The 14,568-nt window shown below is 55.7% G+C and overlaps 2 protein-coding genes across 3 annotated transcripts; both read right to left on the bottom strand.

Moving 5' to 3' along the window:
* Gzmm (granzyme M) lies at positions 1–6,164 on the bottom strand. The gene is made up of 5 exons (XM_041669860.1): positions 5,961–6,164; positions 2,008–2,167; positions 1,109–1,247; positions 766–1,032; positions 1–406 (listed from the first exon to the last, which is right to left on the bottom strand). Exons 1-5 carry the CDS (start codon positions 6,013–6,015, stop codon positions 224–226), a joined length of 804 nt encoding a protein of 267 aa, XP_041525794.1. The 5' UTR covers positions 6,016–6,164; the 3' UTR covers positions 1–223.
* Positions 6,165–7,766: 1,602 nt separating this feature from the next.
* Positions 7,767–13,849, bottom strand: Cdc34 (cell division cycle 34, ubiqiutin conjugating enzyme). 2 transcript variants are annotated; one of them, XM_041668728.1, is made up of 5 exons: positions 13,333–13,828; positions 10,717–10,803; positions 10,504–10,601; positions 10,258–10,392; positions 7,767–8,017 (listed from the first exon to the last, which is right to left on the bottom strand). In XM_041668728.1, exons 1-5 carry the CDS (start codon positions 13,507–13,509, stop codon positions 7,807–7,809), a joined length of 708 nt encoding a protein of 235 aa, XP_041524662.1. In that variant the 5' UTR covers positions 13,510–13,828; the 3' UTR covers positions 7,767–7,806. The 2 variants fall into 2 exon arrangements, with proteins under 2 accessions (XP_041524662.1, XP_041524663.1); XM_041668729.1 differs by having other exon boundaries at positions 7,870–8,013; positions 13,333–13,849.
* Positions 13,850–14,568: the final 719 nt, after the last annotated feature.

Genomic DNA, 14,568 nt, shown 5'->3' with positions numbered 1-14,568 from the left:
GGAGCCTCCCCATCTCGCCAGCTCATGGGAGAGCTGCAGAGGGCAGCTGGCGCCCCCTGCTGGCAGACCTGTTGCCATTGTTCTTGCCTTGGCACCCAGCAGGCAGGCCGGTGTTAGCCACCAGAAAACGGAGGCTTACGGAGGTCAGAGGCAGACAGGGCTGGATTTAACAGATACATCATCATTTATTGGTCCTCAGAGGTACACCTAGTCCCTCCCCACCCTAGTCAGCGAGCGTGTCCTGGTCATCAGGCCAACGACGGATGACCTTCCTGATCCAGGGGATGTAGGGGGCTACAGCGGTGGCCACAGGGGGCTTGAAGATGTCTGTGCAGCTTTTGGAGCTGAAAGACAGGATCCCATCCACCTGGCCTCTGCCACACACCAGGGGTCCTCCGGAGTCGCCCTGTTGATGGTGATTGATATGGATGAGTTTTTGTGCCTGTGGAGTGGACCAGGGGCCTGGGATGCCCTGGGTTTACAAGCCACGGTGCATACTTGCCTTCCTGTCTTCCTTCCCCTTTTCTCTCTTCTCCTTTCTACCCCAGGGCCTTTGCTCTGGGCCTAGGTGACTAGTCTGTGGGCTGGATTTCAAACCACAATTCTCTGGCTTCCTCCTGACTTCTAACCTAGACAGTGTATTTACTCTCCCAGAGCCTCGGTTTCTGCATCTGAGAAATGAGATGAGTGTTACCCCCACCTCGCCCCACTGAAGGTGTCAGAAGCCAGCTTGAGTTGCTGCCCAAGCCTGCAAGTCCCCTTCACCTTGCAGGGCGCCTGGTTCCTGGCTGCCGCCGCCAAGCACAGCATGCCCTCCTCGAGGGCACCGTTCCAGAAGCGGCTGTTGTTACACATGCGGGTGTCCAGGACACGCAGCTCCAACTCCTGCAGGGCGCGGGCTAAAGGCCCACCTTGGTGGGTCCTTCCCCAGCCAGCGGTGCTGCACTGAGCACCTTCTGCCGGCCTGGCTTGGTTCTTTCTGGGCAGAGCCAGCGGCTGGACATTCCTGCTGGGCCGCAACCGTCCATCCAGCTGTGGGGACAAGAGGGGCAGTGAGTGTCTGAGGGAAGTCGGGCCATGGCAAGCCCTCAGGCCCTCCATCCTGCACCTTTAACAGCGCCAGGTCGTTTTCATAGTTGTCATTGTAGCCAGGATGCTTGATGGCTGCCTTGATGTGGAAGGTGAGGCCCGGATCTCGCAAGTCATGGAGGTGGTGCAGGCCTAGCACCAGCTTCAGCTGCTGTACCCTGCAATGCAGAACTCGGCTTGCACACAACCGCCTGCAGCCTGAGAGCTGTCGTTCCTCCTTCCCCACACCCACAGCATCCTCCCCAGCCCACTCCTGGCAGGTCGTCTTCCATCTTCACGGACCCCCTACCCCCACCCCCTACCCCAGACTTCCTGCTCCGGCTCCTGCCCAGCGCCAGATGGGGAGACTCTGAAGACTTCCTGCATCTATCCAAACAACAGAGAAATAACCTCTTTCCACAAGAATCAGGGGTCCTCGCTTGCAGCCAGGTGAGAGAGACCCTCAAGGGAATACCTGGATGAAGCCACGCCCGAGGCCTAGACTTCTGGAATACAAGAGCTAACTTCGGGTTTTTTGTTTTGTTTTTAAGATAAATCTTAATATTGGTCCTGGCTTTTCTGGAACTATGTAGATCACTTAGAGATCCCCTGCCTCTGCCTCTGCCTCTGCCTCCTCGAAGGCTGGGATTAAAGCACACATAAGGGCCCCTTCCTTTTGCTCAGGGCTCAGGGTTTTTTCCTTTAGTGTTGAAGATGAGAGTTGGCATTAGGCTGGCACTCCCAGGGTGCATCCCTCTCAGGATGGATGTATTTAGTGATGTCTCCATGGCAGTTCTTGCTACGCAGACTTGGTCTCCTTGGCAGGTTGTTAGGGGTCACAGGAAGGAGCCATCCTTTCCACACCAGAACCAACAGCCTTATCCCTCAGAGGGTTGGCCAGAGTCTTTGGAGGTTTGGGGGAGGGGGTGGGATACTCACGGTTCGGACAGGCAGTGGGCAGCCGTCAACACCCACTTTAGATGCACGAGAACTCCTCCGCACACATGGGACCCTGATTTCTGTAGAGAGGCCATGTACGGGCGAGAGTGTGGAACTGCCTCTTGACCCCCAATGATGTGGGTCTCAAATGTGTTACCTGCTGAGAAGTGAGAGAGGGCAGGTTAGGGAAGCTGCATCTCTACCCTCCACTGAGCCTGGAAGCCCTGAATCTGGCAGAACTGTGGTCTGAAATCCCCATTGTCCCCTGTCCCAGACGCTCCTCAGGCTGGAGACAGAACCTGGGCTCGGTTTCCAGCACCCACTCCGGGTGACTCATAGCTTCAGGGGATCTGACGCCCCCTTCTGTGCTCTGAGAGCACTGCACTCACCACCACCCCATATTACAAAATAGAGCACAAAATGAGAGGAAAGGTTACTGGTAGCCACGGGGGTGGGGGGGGCAGTATGGATGAGGGACTGACCCCTCTGTTCCCAGTGGACAGGAGTGGGTTCTGATATTTGCCATATCAATGGAACAACCTTCAGGACACGGTGCTGGGGAAAATCCAACACAAAAGGCCACACGGTGTGAAACTTCATAACAGGAAGTGGTTTGTGGGTGCCAGAGTGTGGGGGTGGGTGTTCTTAGGGTTGTGGAGGTGCCTACACTCTTTTTGTTTGTTTGCTTTTTTTGTTTTCTTTTTTTGAGACAGGGTATCTCTGTGTTGTCCTGGAACTCTCTAGATGAGGCTGGCCTCAAACTCAGAGATGTCTGTCTCTGCCTCTCAAGTGCTGAAATTAAAGGCGTGTACCACGACCGCCCAACTAGTGCCTACAGTTTTGTGTGGCTCTGAACGTCAGTGAGCTGAGCAGCGTGTGGATTATTCCTCTATGAACTTCACAGATGTGTTGATCGAGGATGCCAGGCTGGGCTCAGCATGGAGAGCTTACCCATTGCACACAAAGCCCTGGCGTTCTAGTCCCCCCACACCACAGAGACAAGGTCTAGTGCTGCAGGCCTGTCATCCCAGGCCTGGAAAGGTGGGGACAGGAGCAGGGTTAAAAATGTAAAATAGGGGGGGCTGGAGAGATGGCTCAGAGGTTAAGAGCATTGCCTGCTCTTCCAAAGGTCCTGAGTTCAATTCCCAGCAACCACATGGTGGCTCACAACCATCTGTAATGAGGTCTGGTGCCCTCTTCTGGCCTTCAGGCATACACACAGACAGAATATTGTATACATAATAAATAAATAAATATTAAAAAAAAAGAATAATTAAAAAAAAATGCAAAATAGGCGCCGGGCGATGGTGGCGCACGCCTTTAATCCCAGCACTCGGGAGGCAGAGGTAGGTGGATCTCTGTGAGTTCGAGACCAGCCTGGTCTACAGAGCTAGTTCCAGGACAGGCTCCAAAGCCACAGAGAAACCCTGTCTCGAAAAACCAAAAAAAAAAAAAATGTAAAATAGGGCAGAGACAGGCGGATCTCTGTGAGTTCGAAGCCAGCCTGGTCTACAAGAGCTCCAGACAGGACAGGCTCCAAAGCCACAGAGAAACCCTGTCTCAAAAACCAAAAAAAAGCCAGGCGGTGGTGGCACATGCCTTTAATCCCAGCACTTGGGAGGCAGAGGCAGGCGGATCTCTGTGAGTTCGAGACCAGCCTGGTCTACAAGAGCTAGTTCCAGGACAGGCTCCAAAACCACAGAGAAACCCTGTTTCGAAAAACAAACAAACAAACAAAAAAAAAAAGAAAAAAGAAAAAGAAAAAAGAAAGAAAAAAAGAAAAAAAGCAATTTAAGCCAGGAGGTGGTGGTACATGCCTCTAATCCCAGCACTTGGGAAGCAGAAGCAGGTGATCTCTGAGTTCAAGGCCAACTTGGTCTGTGGAGTTAGTTTCAGGACAGCCAGGCCTCACAGAGAAACTCTGTCTGAAAACAAAACAAAATTTAAAATAAATATTGATAAAAATTTAATGTGGGGGGCTGGAGAGATGGCTCAGTGGTTAAGAGCATTGCCTGTTCTTCCAAAGGTCCTGAGTTCAATTCCCGGCAACCACATGGTGGCTCACAACCATCTGTAATGAGGTCTGGTGCCCTCCTCTGGCCTGCAGACATACATGCAGACAGAATATTGTATACATAATAAATAAATAAATATTAAAAAAAAATTTAATGTGAACCAACTCAAAATTTCCCATCATGTCCTAAGGATCCTGCAGCGCCCTGAGCCACATGGCCAGTCCACACCTACTCCAGACAGCCTTTCCGGCCCCACCACTACTTCCTTGGGGCTGGTTCCCATCCCAGAAGAGAGCCGAGTTCTCTGTTATGTATGAATCCTGAGCTTTATTTTATAGAGACAGGGTTTTCCCTGTGTAGCCCTGGAACTCACTCATAGACCAGGCTGGCCTAGAACTCACAGAGATCCACCTGAGTGTGCACCACCTCCCCCAAGCTCAATTCTGGAAGCCAAAAAAAAAAGGTGGGAAGAAGAAAAAAAGAAACCTAAACTAAGCATAAATGAAAGAGAGACCTTTGTGATTTCATGGGGCCAGCGTGCGCACTTGAAGGCTGACCTGTATCTGCAGAGCCTTGCAGTCAGCAGCCATAACTGAGTAGCTTTTCTACCATTCAAGAAAGCCTCCCACCTGTGTGTGCTTTCTTTTTCTTCCCCTTGAAAAAACAAACAAACTAACTTTATTCTGAGACAGTGTCTCATGTAGCCCCAGGCTGGCCAGGGACTACAGCTGAGAGTGACCCTGACCTCCCAGTCCTCCTGCTTCCGCCTCCGCAGTGCTGCGAGGACAGGCTGGCACAAGGCCTGGTGGGACATGCTGGGTGAGGGCTCTGCCCTTTGAGGCACAGGCCCAGCTCCACTACATAATTTAAAATCATGTCTGGGACTGAGGCAGGTTCGGTGGTGTAGCCTGAGCTACACTGTATCTCCATCAACTCTCCAAAGTTACTGTGTTGTAACCACACAGAGACCAATGGCTAATCAGCAACTTAAGGAAGAGTTGTTATACTTGCAAAGAGTCAACTTCCTCCTCCACTTTTTGCTTTGGAGAAGGTTCTAGAAGGTTCAAAACAATTATGAGTGTAAAAAATTGGGAGGGTGGTGGCACATACCCACACCTCTAATCCCACCTCAGGAGGCAGAGGCAAACAGGTCAGCCAGGACTACAATATTAAGACCTCCCTCGTCTCAAAAGTGTGTGTGTGTGCATGAACATGTGCGGACGTGCACATGTGTATGGAGGTCAGATCAAGTTTGGTGTCTTCCACACGCTATACCTTAAATGTTTGTGGCCAGGTCTTTCCCTGAGCTTGCTTGAGTCCCAGGGATCCTGCTTCCTGCTCTAGAGCTGGGATTGTAGGCGGAAGGCATCACCTGTTGTCCTCCCCTAAAGATGCTTTCACTATGTAGCCTTGGCTGGTCTGGAACTGGCTGTCCTCCATCTCACAGAGACCCACTTGCTTCTGTCTCCCCAGTACTGGGATTAAAGGCGTGGCCACCACTGCCCGGTTGGGGTGGCTCTTCTTGTCAAGGTCTAAGTAGCCCTGGCCAAACCGAGTTCAGAGATGAAAGGCGTATGATCGTGTGATGCTGCTACGTTGGGCTCCCCTCGCTCCCCTTCCCCGCTGTTTTTTCAAAGTAGGGTCTCAGGAGAGCCAGCCCACCTTAAAGTCACTAGAGCTGAGGGTGGCTCTGAATCCTGCCGTCTCCTCCCGCAGTGCTGGGATGACAGGCATGCGTCATCTCAGGATGGAACCCAGCCTTTGCATATGCCAGGCACATGGCCCACTAACTTAAGCTATATCCTAAACCCATGGCAATCCTCCTGCCTCACTCAGCAAGTGCTTTTTGTAGAGGCTATTCCTCAGGGATTTCTCAGTAGGCAACCCGACCTCTCCCATCCCCAGGCCCCTGAAGACTGGCTTCCTCTTCATGCTCACCTGCCCACAGCATCTCCAGAGCTAGCAAGAGCAGCAGGGACTGGTGGACCTCCATGCTGGCACAGATGTGTGGTCTGGGGTGTGTCTCCCCACTTTCTTTCTGTGAGGACAGGTGGCCTTCTAAGTCCCGCCCACTTAGTACAAGTGACAGCTCCTCCCTCACACCCCGCTCTGGGTGGTTTTAGAAAGTGTCTCTGGGGACAGCAACGGTTGCCGCCATCAAATCCCCAGTGCTCCTTCCCCTGTTGCTTTTACAAGTCTTTTGCTTCCTTTAGCACTGTTCTGGCCGGACTGATACCTAACTCCCACAGAGGCAACTTGCAGGGCCAAGTCTCTCCTTCCACCACATGGGTCCTTACTGAAACTTCTGTCCTCGGGCTTGGTGGCAAGCCTTCACTTACTGAGCACTGTTGTTGGCTGGCCTGATCTCTACGGAGACCAGGCTAGCTTCAAATTGTGTGTAGCAGATGATGGCCTAATTTTTTTTTTTTTTTTGAGGAAAGTCTCACTATGTAGCTCTCTGGTTGTCTTTGAACTCACTGGGGCTGGCTTGAAACCACCAAGATTAGTCTGCCTCTGTCCCAGAGTGCTGAGACTAAAAGTGTGCACACCCCCACCCCTACTTAACATTTTTTTCTCCTAAAGATTTATTATGGTTGGTGTCTTGCCTGTTATTTCTGCCTACAGCCCAGAAAGGGCAGATCTCATTACAGATGGTTGTGAGCCACCACGTGGTTGTGAGAAATCGAATGAGGACTTTTGAGCCATCTCCCCAGTTCCCACTTTCTTACCATGTTAACTAGAAGTGAATTGTCCCCAACTCCCCAGTCTCCTCCCGTTACAAACTTCTTTGTCCTTCTGTGACCAGCTGTGACTGGCCGGGTCCCTTTAAGCACAGTTCAGTAGACTACTGCTCCAGAGACAGGAACTCTGGGCATAGAGGCCTACGATGGAGAAGGGGCACTGAATGCTGCTTTTCTTTTTTTCAGCAGGGTTCCTTTGTGTGACCACTCTGGCTGACCGGAAACTCACTCTGCCCCCCAAGTGCTGGATTAAGGGGTGCCCCACCGCCACCTGGCCTTCCTTTCCTTTATCTGCATGGCACCCACAAGCCATGAGAGACCTCAGGTTCCACCCCCAGCACACTGGAGACAAAGGACAGGTCTGTCACCGCGGCACGGGGATACTTTGGCATGTTAGAGTAAGACTAAGGTGCTACCCTTTTCTTGGGGAGTCACCAGGCTGCAGCTCAGTCCCCCAGCCACAGGACCACAAGGACTGCTGGGAATATGGACCCTCCACATGCCCTGGATCCATGGCTTTCCAGAGCACAAACCTCAGGCCTAGGCCTCCTGACTGAAGGCTTCAAGTGGACGCAGGCCGGTGGTGCAGTTGCAGTGCCAGCAGTAGAGGGCATGACCTGCAGGCAGCAGGGAGCTGCGTCCCGGCCTGGAGCCCACGCAGACCACTGAGCCCGATAAACAGACCAGTAAAAATGCTTCTTCCTGCCCAGCCCACTGCCCTGGCGTCCTGGCTGTTTCTCCAGCTTCTCAGAAAGCCATTTTATTTGGGTTTCACACACACCAAAGCAGAGAGGAGGTGACTGTGGGGCTGGCCCTGCTTGGGCTGGGATGGAGTCTCTGCCTCCCCACGAGGCGGTTCCCAGCCTCCCAGGCTTGTCACCATCTGTGAGTTGAGTGGGGTATCTGCCAGGCACCACGGGGTAAGAGGACCTAAGGGTCACGGGACGGGAGCCCACATGGAACCTCGGTGAGGTAGTCTATCGCCTGAGGCCCACACGGGTCCTGCTGAGGTAAAATTTGTAAGTTTATTTTGGGGACGCGGGTCAGGACTCCTCGGTGCCAGAGTCGTCCTCTTCATCCCCAAAGCAGCTGTCGGCCTCCTCCACGTCCCCGTCCTCATAGTAGTCATCGTAGAAGAGGTCCGAGCCCTCGTCGGGCGCCGGCGCCTTGGTCTTCACGCAGTACTCAGCCAGTGTGGTAGGCACCTTCACGCCATCACGCTCTGCGTCCACCTTGGTCCCTAAGACCTGCTTCCTGGGGAGACAGGGGAGGTGAGGCCACGGCCCAGGAATCCTGGGATTCCAAAGACAATGGATGGAGGGTGAGGAGCAGGTGAGAGGAGGGGACCAGGATACAACAGGTGGCTCACAGCAGCCCCTAGACAGGAAGTAACCACAGCCAGGTGCAGGACACAGGCAGGAAGTGCTGCGAGTCTAGGGCCTGCCTGGGCTAGCGGGCCAGAGACAAGGCAGTAGGAGCACCTACTGTGCAGGCACAAGCCCTGCAGGGAAGGTGACAAAGCACTCTGTCCCTGGCTTCTGTGCGTGCACCCACCCACACACCACACTGACACCAAACAGCTGAGGCACTGAGGAAGGGCGGGCCTGGAGGCCTGCGGTTGAGCCTGTGGGAAGAGACAGGGACAGCAGCATGCCTTGGCTGTACTCTGAAGCAGCAGAGCCAGTGTCCTGGCACAGGGGCAGCAATTAAAGAAATCAAGCCGGGGTAGGGGAGCTGGAGAGATGGTTCAGAGGTTAAGAGCACTGACTGCTCTTCCAAAGGTCCTGAGTTCAATTCCCAGCAACCACATGGTGGCTCACAGCCATCTACAACCATCTGTAATGAGAAGATCTGGCGCCCTCTTCAGCATGCAGAACACTATGTACATAATAAATACACCTTAAAAAGAAAAAGAACAAGAAAAAGAAATCAGCCCGGACCAGAGCCTCAGGATCCCCCAGGGTGAGGCCACCCTCAGGGTGCAGGTCCCAATGGGAGAGAAGAGTAGGGCAGACACTGGACTGAGAAGACACTGTGGGAGGACAGCCACGACAGCACAGCGTAACAGCCTAGACCTGTCTCACACTGGCTCTCAAGTTGGAACCCAGGAGCATCACAGCCTCCTCGTGGTCATAGGAAGTGGCTCCTGGAGTCAGACTGGTAAAAACAGCCTGGGGCTTCTGCTCTGGGACAGGGGCAGCACGGAAGCAGCCAGGAGAACTGGGCCAAAGGCTGCCAGGAGGCAGGAGACCTGCAGTGAACAGACCAGATCCAAAGCCTCCATTGGCGCCTGTGCCCAGGGGTGCTCCGTGCAGGACAGAGTCCAGTACAGCCCATCAGACACACCAAGTCCCAACTGCCAGGCTGACTGGAAGTGGGTGACAGGAAGGGCTTAGCATGCCCAAGGTGACCTCAAGCTTAAAACAGTTACAAATGACAGAACAGCCCACAAAACCAGGCTGTACCTAAGCTGCTGGTGGTGGCACATGCCTTTAATCCCACCACTCAGGAGGCAGAGTCGAGATCTGAGTTCAAGATCAGCTAGTTCCAGGACAGCCAGGGCTACATAGGAAAACTTTGTCTCAAAAAACCGAGAAAAGAAACCCCACAGGGCTGCTTGCCTTCTTCCCAGCTGGGGATGGCAAGAGGGTAGTGAGCTGCAGGCAGCCTGAGCAGAAGGGGACAGGGCTGCAGGGACTTCCAGACCATCCTCAGCACTCAGACTTGCCCATGTAACTAATTCCTCCACACAGGAGGAGAAGCAAAGGTACGTTCTGTTCTGATCTATTAAAGACCCCGATCCAGGGTCTTGCTGGACCAGCACTGACCACCAAGCTATAGTCCATGTCAATTCTGAGAAGCTAGGCCTGCCTTCTGCAGGACAAGGCACAGGGGTCCCGCTGGGCGGTGTTCACCCTGTCCATGGCTCCAGGCCGACATGTACGGCTTGCTCAGCATACCTGCTGATAGGCCTGCGTGCTGGGGTATGTGGACAAGCACCCGTCCTCATACGGGTGCTAAGGCGGAGACTGCTGCCTGTGAGGTGTTTTGTCATCCTGGCATCAGGAGGGAACTTGAGGAGAACATGGGGTTCTAGGAAAGCCTATCTCAGAAAACAGAGAAGTCAAGTGACCGGAAATGTGGGTACCTGTGTGGACACTCAGCAGGGCTGAGAAGCTGCAGGGCTTGACATTAGCCTAGAATCCTGCAAGTTCAATTCCACACCCAGTTTTAGGGGTGCAATGGAGACCACCTGACCCCCGAACAAGCCAGGAACAAGCTAAAAGCTGATGACGGATATGGACGCGGCTCATGGTGGGTGTGACCTCCCCCTCACAGAAGGGCTCACACCAACAGTGAGGACTGTGGCCTAGAGTCACCCATGGAGGTAAGCCAAGGGACAAGTCAGTGCTCTGGGCGGGGCACACAGACTACAGCAAGTAGCATCTCTGTGAGGAGACCCAGCAGCTGTCCTGGCTGGCGCTGGCGCTCACCGGATGATGTCCGTGTACTCCCGGTCCTTTCCCTTGCTCTCCTTCCACTTTCTGTACATCACCGAGGCATCCACATTGGCGGGTGAGAAGGTGTTGGGCTCATTCAGCAGGGAGATCACACTCAGGAGGATGGTCCTGTGGGGCCGTGGGACAAGCTCAGTTCCCCGGAGACCCTGGGAACCCCTGACTGGTGGAGCAACGAAGGACAGGATGCAGGGTGTCTCGGGGTACACATGCAGTTCTCACCTGACATTCTGTGTGGGGTTCCACCGCTCTGAGGGCAGCTCCCCACTCTGAGGGTCGTCAACTGGGGGATGGAGGATGGAGATGCACACGTCCCCCGTCTGCAAAGGTAACAGGATCAGATGAGCTGTGGGGTGAGCGCAAAGGTGGCAGAAGGTGTGTGTGGTGGGGTGCACCTGAGGCACGCATCCGTAGTGCTGGGAGTGACTTACTTACCTCATAAATGTTGGGGTGCCACATCTTGGTGAGGAACCGGAAGGCTGGTGGGGAATATGGGTAATCGATGGGGAACTTGAGGCGAGCCTGCAGGTGTCAGAAAGTGGGGGTCACTGGTTCAATGGCAGTCCACTGAGCACCTGCATTAGGCGCTGTGCCCAGAGGATGAATAGTCTGTGACAGGTCGCCTGTCTCTGTGCCCTGGCATCCAGGTGAGGAAAGACAGAGCGACAGCTGCCGCTGTGGGCCAGCCAGGGAACGCATCAGTAGGTCTCCCACCAGCACAGCCCAGGCTCAGGGGAGCTTCCCGCCTGGCCAGAGCAGCTGTTTATGGCTCAGGCTCACCCTCCCCACTGCTCTGCAGACTCTAGTCTGGTAGAGGAGAAAGGCCTGACATTTACCCTAGTTTTGGGGCTCCCCTAGGGCAGTCTCTGGAGTGTCCCCTGGGCACAGTGATCTGTGACCTCAGAGCTAGCCAGTATTTCAAGCTGGAGGCTCTGCCCCACCGCTCCTTCCAACTGGACCAGACAAACACAAACCTAGTGTGCAGTTTCTAGCCCTGATCCCCTCAGGACAGCCGAGAGGGGAACAGAACTTGTCACTTCTATGACTCCAGATGCTTTTTAAAAATGAGCAAACTGGCCGGGCAGTGGTGGCGCACGCCTTTAATCCCAGCACTCGGGAGGCAGAGACAGGCGGATCTCTGTGAGTTCGAGACCAGCCTGGTCTACAGAGCTAGTTCCAGGACAGGCACCAAAGCTACACAGAAACCCTGTCTCAAAAAACCAAAAACAAAAAACTGAGCAAAGGGAGGCTCAGCATCGGAAAGGCTCCCACCCATTCCTGGACAGTCCCATTCAACACGAAGACAGGCTGGCCGTCCAGAGGAAGCTCCTAACAGCTCCCCTCAGAGAGGCTCTATGTCTCAACCACCCACACCACATAGGAGGCACCTACGCTGGCAGATCTGATTGACATCCTGCAGAGCCTCTTCCCAAGCTGTCCTTAGAATAATGCGAGCCTAGGCCGGGCGGTGGTGGCGCACGCCTTTAATCCCAGCACTTGGGAGGCAGAGGCAGGTGGATCTCTGTGAGTTCGAGACCAGCCTGGTCTACAAGAGCTAGTTCCAGGACAGGCTCCAAAACCACAGAGAAACCGTGTCTCGAAAAACCAAAAAAAAAAAAAAAAGAATAACGAGAGCCTAGGAGGCCCTACCCACCATTCTTTACAGGTGGGGAGCAGCTCAGGTGTCCATGCAGTGGAGACTCCAGGAGGTATTAATAGCATCTGGACAGCTCAGAGGCTTCCCAGTCCAGACCGCAGTCCAGGGTGGGAGACAAGGGCACCCTCACATCTCCCATTCTCCATATGCTGCACCTGAGAACCCTGACTCTCAAGTTACCCTGGCGGAGTAGACTACCACAGTCCCAGTTACTGCCCAGGAAGGGTGAGGACACAGGACCTACACCTGGGACCTGGGCTGGCTAGGATCTGTGCATCCACCTAGTCCTCACCGTGCTCCTCTTGGCCCTTGAACAAGATCGAGTTTGCAAGAGTTCCAGTCCACAGCAGGCAGGATGGTCCAGCTGCACTGATGTGGACCCCTACACTTGGCAACATCGGGTGCATTGAGCCTTAAGCCACCAGGCAGATGACACTGCCTGCAAGGCAAAACTAGGCCTCCAAGAAGCTACCTGCTCTGTGGAATCTGAGAAAGGCAGCCCCGGGGCCAGCAGAGAGCTCTGGGAGGCAGAGGCCTGGGCAGGAATCCAGGGTGCGACTCTGAGGATCGAGGTGGGTAGGTAGGCCCCTGCCTGCACTGTCCTCTTGGAATGTATTACAGAAAGCCTGGCTACGGCTAAAGATGGTTGCTGTCCAAGTAGGCATGGCTGCCAAAGCCCTGTCAGGGCCTCTGCTGGAACTGGAGCAGGTGGCGTCCAGGCTGTACATCCCTTCCCTGGGGACACACCGGCCAGCAGCTACCCCTGGTCCTGTGTCCTGGAGCGGGGAACAGCCTGAGGACATGCCAGCAAGCAGCTGTCTCTGAGAGTTTGTGTTCCAGGGTGGTGGACTGCCTGGGGATGCCAGGCAGCAGCTGCCCCTGGCTCTTCCCCCCCGCCCCCGGGAGACAGGGTTTCTCCATAGTTTTGGAATCTGTCCTGGAACTAGCTCTGTAAGACCAGCCTGGCCTCGAACTCACAGAGATCCTCCTGCCTCTGCCTCTTGAGTGCCCCTGGTTCTTTATGTCCTAGGATGAGGACAGCCTAGAGGAAAACATGCTTGCCGGCAGGGGGTTCCGAAATCTCCTGTGTCCTGTAAGGGGCCTGCCTGGGGACAAAAAAGTCGCAGTTGTCCCTGGGGAGCCCCTTCACTAGAGCATGCTGGGAGGGGTCGGGACAATTTGGGGACATGCTTGGTCGAGTGCAGGACAGCCTGGGGACAGGCCAGTCATTAGTTGCCTCCGGTCCTCTGCTGGCGGACAGTCCAGGGAGACCAGACCCGGGGGCTAGGTCAGCACGTGCTCAACAAGAAAGGAGGGCCCGCCTTGCACTCACTCAGGGTCTGAGACGACCCGAGGGGGAGAGGGTACAAAGGGGAAACTGAGGCTCGTCTCACCTTGAAGTAGCCGCCCTCGTAGTAGGTGTTGGGGGGCCCGAAGATGGCTACCTCCCAGTTGTACAGGTCGCCCTCGTCCACCAGCGTCACCCGGAAGCCCTCCACCGGCTCCTCCTGCAGCCCCTTCAGCTCCAGCAGCAGCGCCTTCTGCGAACTGGGCACCAGCTGCCTGGCCATGACGGTGGCGGCGGCGGCGGCGGAGGGGCCCGGGGCCGGGCCGGGCCGCGGGACCGGCGCAAGCTCGCGGGACGGACCGGGTCGCGCGCCGGCAGGGGGAGAGCCGCCGCCTTCCTCCTCTGCACCGCCGCCGCCGCCACCCGGGGACCCCGAAGGCTCCACTCGCTCTGGCGCCGCTGCCCGCCCGGCGCTTGCTTCGGCCCGGCCCGGCCCGCGCCGAAAGCGTCGAATGCGCCTGCGCGCCGCAGCCACCGGGCCCCGGATGCGCCTGCGCACCGATTCCGGTCCCCCCCCAAATGCGCCTGCGCACCGACTCCGGGCCCCGAATGCGCCTGCGTGCCTTCTTCGGTCCTGGAATGCGCCTGCGTGCCACACCCTGTCCTCGAATGCGCCTGCGCACCGCAGCCACCGAGTCGGAAATGCGCCTGCGCGCCACTGCCGGGTCTAGAATGCGCCTGTGCGACGCCTCCACCGGGTTCGGTATGTGTCCGCGCGCCCGCCCGCGGGGCACGCCGGGAACTGTAGTCTTCTTTCCCCGCCCTGCCGCGCAGGCGCCTTGCGTTTCCGAATCCCCGGAGGCCGCCGTCGCCTCCGGCGGAAGAGCTCCGCGGATGCCTGTGTGCGGGGTGGCGGGCAGGGCAGGGCTGCGCGGTGCAGCCCTGTAGCTGCAGCTTTGGGGGGCCTTTTTTTTTGTGACGTCCTGGGGGTGTGGCTATGGGCGGGTAATTGGGCGTGGCTTGAATGGGGGCGGAGTAGGATCCACTTTGTTACCCCCTACCCCCCCTTAACACACACGTGAAGCTGTGGTCTCTGCGGGCTCGCTTAGGAGGGCCGAAGAATTGACGACTTGGGGCTCGCAGGCCTGGCTTTCAAGAGGTGGAATCTGAATCCCGGCGCTGGACTCTCATGCTAGGCTGACCTTTGGCCACACCTTAGTCCTGCTTAAACAGACCGGAAATCAGTGGAAACGCAGTGGGAGGTTATAGTAGTGGGAACAGACGTGCAAAGTCCCTGAGGTTGTCCCGTGCCCACACCTACACTCCACGCGAGAGTTCGCGG

This window comes from Microtus oregoni, unplaced genomic scaffold (assembly GCF_018167655.1).
Source record: "Microtus oregoni isolate MIOR12 unplaced genomic scaffold, Mior012 000019F_ref0000042, whole genome shotgun sequence".
Classification (NCBI taxonomy): Eukaryota; Metazoa; Chordata; class Mammalia; order Rodentia; family Cricetidae; genus Microtus; species Microtus oregoni.
Note: the sequence above shows the minus strand (reverse complement) of the source record. Positions and strands in the feature narration are given on the sequence as shown.